The sequence below is a fragment of the Atta cephalotes genome (genome assembly GCF_000143395.1).
Source record: "Atta cephalotes unplaced genomic scaffold scaffold00047, whole genome shotgun sequence".
Classification (NCBI taxonomy): Eukaryota; Metazoa; Arthropoda; class Insecta; order Hymenoptera; family Formicidae; genus Atta; species Atta cephalotes.
Window position 1 is genome coordinate 936,728 of NW_012130111.1, and position 7,819 is coordinate 944,546.

The 7,819-nt window shown below is 29.3% G+C and overlaps 1 protein-coding gene across 1 annotated transcript in view; it reads right to left on the bottom strand.

Moving 5' to 3' along the window:
* Window positions 1-427: 427 nt before the first annotated feature.
* The window catches only part of LOC105622647, a 62,777-nt gene continuing 55,385 nt past the window's right edge, over window positions 428-7,819 (bottom strand). The window contains exon 5 of the mRNA XM_012204062.1: window positions 428-833. Within this exon, the coding sequence (XP_012059452.1) occupies window positions 428-833 (406 nt within the window). The remainder of the gene's footprint in view (window positions 834-7,819) is intronic.

Consider the following 7,819-nt stretch of genomic DNA (forward strand, 5'->3'; position numbering starts at 1 on the left):
ATTTTTTAATCAGTTAAATTGCCATGTCTAGGTACACATGGTGTTTCTTAAATAGCGGACACTAATCATATAGCATTATTCCTAATTAAAAATTAAGTCGAAAAGTCCTATTTAAGAAATACCCTGTATACCATAAAATATTGAACTATTCTAATTAGAATAGTTACTTAAAAGGAAAATGTTTAGTTATACTAACAAGAAGTACAAATAGAATATATTCTGTATCAATCAGAATCCGGTTATCTAAATTTCCGATAATCTCGATCGGAATGTTTGTAAATATCTGATTTATATTCTTCTAGTTAAATTTATCAAGTTTCTAATTTATGTAATCAGTTTTATTTCTCATAAATATCAATTCAATTAAAATAATTAAAACTCTGCGATAATGACATTTATAACTACATAAGTACATTTTATATTAAAATTAAGTGTGCTGAGTATAGGACTTTCTTTTCGTCAAAATTGATAATTCATCGACAAACATGTTACCGTCGCCGAAGAAAAATATCCGCGGGACATTGTGCTGCGCGCCGCAAAATGGCGGACAGAATTTACCACCTGCAGCTGGACAAGCGGACACGTAATTAAGCCGAGCGGATAAACACGCAATTACCTCGGCGACGACGTAGGGGTAAACGCTGGGTCGGATGGCCGTCGTATTTGATAGAACCGGCTCGGCGACGGTGTTGATGACGGTGTAGTAGTAGTAGAACCGGCGCAGCGCGTCGGAGGTACTGCTGTTGTCGGCTGGTCGGCGAGAAACGCCAGGAAGAGAAACAGTTGCTCCTGATCCCGTCGCTTCGCCCTTCCATTTCCTCTTTCGCGTCACACTGCGCGCACAACTTCTCTTTTTACGTTATCCTTACTGCAGGAGAGGCATAATAATGTTCGTCGTTGAGTGCGCGACTTGCGCAACGTTAACTTTCCAACGATATTAACCTGGCTGGAAGGCTGTGTATAATAATGATGCTGCCGAACATTATGAATTTAATCTTGTCATTATAAAGCGCGTTATCAGGGTATTTTATATTTTTTTATAACCTGCAAAATAATTTATACACTCAAAAATTCTATAAGACGCGTTTGAAAGCTGTGCTGCTTAATAACGAAAAAGATAACATAAAAAGAAACTATGATTTTCCAGATTGTAATTTTCTTGTCATAAAATATTAATACTTTCTTGCAGATTGTTAAATAAATTAAAATAAATATCGAAAAATAAAATTTTGTATATATGTATATTTATTTAATATTACATTCCGCACATACGAATAAAAAGAACTTTGTTAAAGATTTTATGTTATATATTCTTTACAGAAAGCAATTTTATATTTCAGACTTCTCAATATGAAAAACTTTTTACGGCTTGTCAGCGTTAAGTGCGAATTACATTTCACATTGCTTTTCTTAGAAGAGATTATTCAAATAGACTGATACAATTTACTTGGGATTTAAAATGACTTTTGTTCTAAATAATTGAAACTCTTTGCGCTACTGAATTATCTACAAAGAGAGTAAATTTATAAAATAAGTATGTCACAATTTAATAATTTCTACAGTTTAATAATTTCTACATTACGATAAACCAAGTTCTGCAGTTCTTATCTTTTTCTTACTTCAAAAGTGACACAATTCAAAAAACGATTTCCGAGTTATCATTACGCATGAGTATTTAATAAACACTATCTTACCGAACATAATAAAAAATGAACTAACTTAAAAAATCAAACGTCATAACTCAATGAGAATGGTTTTTTGGAGATTGTGAAATAAAAATGACAACAACTATGATATTTGATCACATTAAGAATATCTCTTTTTGCCGATATTTTTCGATTATATAATCAATAATTTTTTATCAAGTTGAAAACAGTTGTTCTACTTTTCTAAAAATATATATTTTTTTTAATTGTGTCACTTTTGAAGTAACATTGATATATATATTATGTATTATCTTAAAATAAATTATTTTCCAAAACTTAAAAGTAAAATACAGAAACTAAAGATCATAAATTCGAAATAATAAGATTTTGTTGTATTCTTGAAATTAAAGTATTACACAAATGTAATATATTTTATAAATGATACAATTTTTAAATATTTTTTTATCCATATTTAGTTTAAAGTAGGTGGCATAGTATGAAAAATCAGAGATTTTGAGATATAGACAGTTCTTAATAGCAATTTTTCTGGAAATTTTTATTATCCTGACAATTTATGTATAAAATATGTTCAATAAGTTGAAGAGTTATACAAATTCTAAAATCGTATATAATAGATATTTATATAAATCTTAATACATTCATTCTAACGATACATAACAGACCTTCATAAGATATTATATATACATTTACTCACTCCGTTTGCTCTGCTATCACGTTTCTAAATTTCCTTCTCCTTCTCCTCTCAGATCCATTCATTGCATTTACAACAATATTCGCAAAAATATAGTTAATTGTGATGATGCGTTTATTCTCTGTGGTAATTACACGCGATAAAGATCTATCACGAAATCTATGTAACAGTAAATATTGATTGTTCTGCGATCTCTTTATTTTTAAGAGATACATTTTCTATTTGTTCTTATAATTATTAAAAATACAGTTTTAATCAATTTTGATTATTGATTATACAACCGAGCACTGTGTTTCTTTAGTCTACATTAAAACAGTATCTGTTTTAAGGATAACGATATTAAAATTAATTATTAAAATAGTAAAATAGATACTTTGAGAATAAGATTTTTCTTTATATTAAAATAAATAAATTGAACGCATGTGACACACCTACTCTTGAGATAATAAAATTTAGAATGACAAAATTTTTGTATGAAAAAAAAAATACAGGGAAATTTTAAGATAAAGAATTGAAAAAAGCGAAATTTTGGAGGAAGAGAAAAGAAATATTAGACCATACTCTAATGGAAACTGTACGCTCTGTGTATGAAATCCGCGAATGACACAATTTAGGACAAACATTATCTTAAATGGCAAAAGCTTTTATTGAATTATAAACATGTAAATCAAAATTTAATGAAATATATATATATTATTAATAAATGATACATATATCACAAATTTCTCGTATTTAAATTATTCGAGTCGATGATTCGTATATTACTTCGCATTTCCAAAACGGCAAGCAAATTACGTTTAAATCGATGAAAAAAATTCAATGAGAGATACATTCAAATTTAATCTCATTGATAAAAAAAGTCATTATTGCTCGTATAAACGAAACAATTATTAATGATTCCTATCGAAACTATTGCTTCGATTTTTACACAAAACAGATAAATAATGCGAAATAAATACTTGCTTCGATAAATAGCTAATACATTTACAATAATTAAATTACAATAGAAGTTAATTAATCGTGCGGAGCGATCATAGTTATTAATTGTTCGTAGACAATAATCGTTCCTATGGATAATACAGCAATATTTTGCTTCGTTATCTAGCAACTCGAATTTCATTGTGCGAATGACAAATACGGCTTTGAGTATGCAAAAGCGCGTTGTATTCTAAAAAAAATATCAAGGTCACGCTAATCAGCTTTGTCTTCTTGAAATATTTCCTTTAATTTAAATAAATTGTCAATATAGATTCGACATGCTTCATTAGTCAAATATTTTGATTCGGGGCTTCGTGTATTATTTGTTAACAATGATAAGCAATTAAATTACATTTGCAAAAGTTTAAAGATCACTGCAATATATTTGAATTCAAATAGTGTTATTCAGATAGAACATAAAGTCATAATGAAATTAATATGATATCAAGCTGAAGTCATTATAGATAAAAAATCATAATAATATCATTTAATATAATTTTGAAGATAATTTTGTAATTTTTTAGTTAAAAAATTACTTAAAAATCATTAGTACGTCAAAAATACATTATAAAATCATTGTGAAAAGTGTAATCATCTAATGATATCATTAAGATTTTTCCTAAAATAACTCAATTTGATGTCATTTTGATCTTATATGATTTTGTGTTGTAAAGTACAAAAAAGATTATGATCAATCATAAATATCGTAATCATAAATTACGCTAATTATAATTTCCGTTCTTTATCGTCCTGATTCAAAATGAATAGATTGCGAAAAATATTGTTGACGATTATATGATTCGACAAGTTATAATCGTCGCTTCAATTCGTTTGTCAATCCTCAATTGTATGAATTTATTATCGTTTATAGTAATAATTACAACGTTTTATCAGTTTTATATTTTCTGATACTTATTACGACTATACTTGGTAGAATAATGCGGCACACAAAGTGGCTCTTGCCTGCCAGCTCGGCTCTCACTATGCAAATAACACGACGCTGTGACGCACGGTGTGTACTGCACTATACGCCGCAAAAGCAAACATTAAGGCCATAAAATATTCAACGTATTATGAAATAAATATTCTTTATTATTCTTTATTATTCTTTATATTTTAACATAAGAAAAATAATTGTAATAATATACTGACACGAAACAATGGTTTACTATCCCATGATATATTTTAATTATATAAATTTGACTATATCAAGGAACAGGAAAATACCTTCTCTAGAATATCCTAGAAGAAAGTGATTTATAAAATATCATATAAGACTGTGTGACATTTTTTATATTGGTCAAATTTGCAAAGAACTTAAGATTTTTGTATTGCAGAACATATAAGAACTATATTTGCAAAAATATTATCACTCATTCCGTTATTATCAAACATAAAGTCAGTCTATAAATGAATTCTAGGCTAGAATAACGTTACAATTCTTAATAGGGAACAGTATTTAGGTAAATGTTTGGGATTTGAAATGCTGTAGACAAAATAACAGGCTTAATTTACAATCAGACATTGTGTGTATCATCATGCCATCTAAAATTATTATTTGTTATCGTAGAACATTATCCATTCTATTTATCAACAGTTTGTGATTGATATGATAAAGATATGTCAAGTGTAGGAAGAACTCGAGATCTTAATTTCAAATATGTAAGAAAGCTGAAGATAACTCAAACTAGTTGAATTTTTCTGTGCATTGAGAGAATCATATTTGACTCTTATTAATTAGTTCTTCCTTAAATTATTATTTGTATGATTATTCCAGAATCTTGTTATTTCTTTATCCTATATTTTAAATTGATCTCAATGAACTATTACTCCATATCATTTTTGTGAATTCAGCGTCGTTTAAGATAATCTATTTTGCTCGAGGAATCGTTTTAGAATAGAAATATTAATCTTTAAATTGTATCTTTGACGAGAGATTTTCAATATTTCAATTTGTTTAATCTGTACAAATAATATATTATAACAGCAAAACAACTGTTACAACAAATTATTTATTATTATACACATTTATTATTTTTATAGCATTATTATTTTTAAGAACTATTATTTATATACTTTTTTTTTAATTAACAATTAAAATAACTTACATTAATTACTTTAATCAAAGAAATTATCGAACTTTTTACAAAAATATAATTTATCTTTATTTTGATAATAAACTAATTAAAATATGTATATTAAATTATTTCTACTATTTTTTATTATTTTATATTACTTTTAGATTTTTATTTAAGAAAAAAATAAATTTATACAATATTAAAAAATAGAAAATAAAATTAAAAAAAGAACAGTTATAGTTTATAATAAATATTAGGTATGGAAAAAAATTCGTGGCGTTTTTTTTAATGCCATCTAATGGGAAAAACGCCACGAACTTTTTTCCCACACTTAATATAACACGACGAATAAAAAATTTATTTTCTTGATGTCTTTATATTAAACTCTATTATATCTCAAAATTCTTTAATAAAAAAAGAAATAGTTACCTATTAAGTTAAGAATAAGTTACAGAATAAGTTACCTTTATAGTTACAGAATAAGTAAAACGAAGAAATTCCGTATCGAAACAGGAAGGTTTAATTTACTTGCGTTGCGACGCTTACCGACTAACAAAAGGCAGGAAGATTTCTCGTGGCAACAAATCATCGTGGCCATTTCTTCGGTTTCCGCGGGCCGAATTTTCTGCTCGCCAACGCGCAGGATTGAAATATGGCTGAGCAAAGGAATCGCATCGCATGGACGTTGCTCCTTTTCGTGGGGTGGCAATGCGAGTTTCTCGTTTTCCAGCTCGCACCGGGTCGAGAGTTTATATCACATCGCGTCGATTCCATAGGATTTCCTAGTAAACCTCTGCGATAAAGAGAACGCGTATATCGAATGACTGAGAAACGATCGGCAAATAGTATTTCTTTCAAAAGCAAAAATAAAACGCAGATTTAAATTTTGATCATTTCTGCTGAGTGTGTATAATGTAAGTAATAAAAAAATATATGGAAAATAGTAAAATCAGATTATAATTATTTGTATAATATAATTTTATATAATTACACGGAGGTGTTAAAGCACCAAACTTAAAATAATGAATGAAAACAAATTAGACAAACAAAATTTTCTTTTGGAAGTTTACTCGCAAACACTCCGTTTAAAAGATCTTAATTTCTTAAGTTACAGAATTAAAGGAATGAATGTCGAAAAAATTCTTGATTTTTTTGTTACTTTGAAGCAAAAAATGTACAAAGTACTCATTAATGACTTGAAACATTGAAATGAGGTTAATGCAAGCGTCCAAAGTTACAATGTCAATTCGCCACTCGTCTTATTATTGATAGCTATTTGTCTTAAGGCTGGAAATTATTATTTCATATTGTGTTACATACAAAACATATAATTATATACCTATTTTGATTATTATAAAAGCTATAAAGGGAATAAACCTAGAATACCTAGATTATTTCGACATTATTCATACTTACAGTTCTGTAACTTATAAGAAGTCAATATCTCTTAAATGAAACATTTGCGAGGAAACTTTCACAATCAAATTTTGTTTGTTTTGAGGTATTAAATTCATATTTTAAGTTTAAGCGGGAAAACTGTTCTTAAAATTTTTTATGCGTTGATTTTCAACATTAATTCTGCTCATTGAGTAACTAAAAAAGGAGCAAAAATTATAAAATGATATAGGATTTTTCGACTCAATTTAGTTTGCTCTACCTGTCCACAAGCGGTATGTCAAAAAGTTTGGCACCTTGTGTGTGTGTATGTGTGTATAGAAAAGGAAATCGAGATTGCAATTGTCACCAAGAATATCTTGAGAGAGGAAGCAAGCGTGTCATCCTGTCCTCGTAACTCGAATCGCACCAATATATACTCACTAACGCGTTGGGTTGTGTTCCGGTCTGTGTACATGACATTGCGCGAATTACTCGCGCAAGCGTCGTCGAGGAGGTTCATTAAGGGAGATAAGGGCTTGCTGCGCAGGAAGGCCGATCTCTTTCCCTCTCATGGGATCGGAGATCGACGTCCTTCATGATGCATTCTCCTCACCGCACAGACCGCTTGGAAAACTTTTGGCGAGGAAATCCGGAGGATGGGCATAAGAGATAGGCTGAATCTAGAGGGATGCAGGGACGTAGGAAGAGCGACTTACTTTTGCAGCTGGAATGTGGGTCGCGCGAAAATGCAATCTTCTGGCTCGATGCACTGTGCAATGGCTGACGTATCCGTAACGGTTTCCTCCTCGCTAGATCATAGACGGAGACGCGCGACGTAGTTATGAACCATGTATTACAAGATAAAGTGAGTATCTTATTCAAGAGGAAAAGGCAATTAAGCTGAGAAGTATAAGTTTTTCAAGAGGAAGCAAACAACATATATTGTAACTATAATTAAAGAAGTACTTTCAAAGTAATCTTCCATAATCTTCTATGCTAATAAAAATATATATTAAAGTTATTTGTTA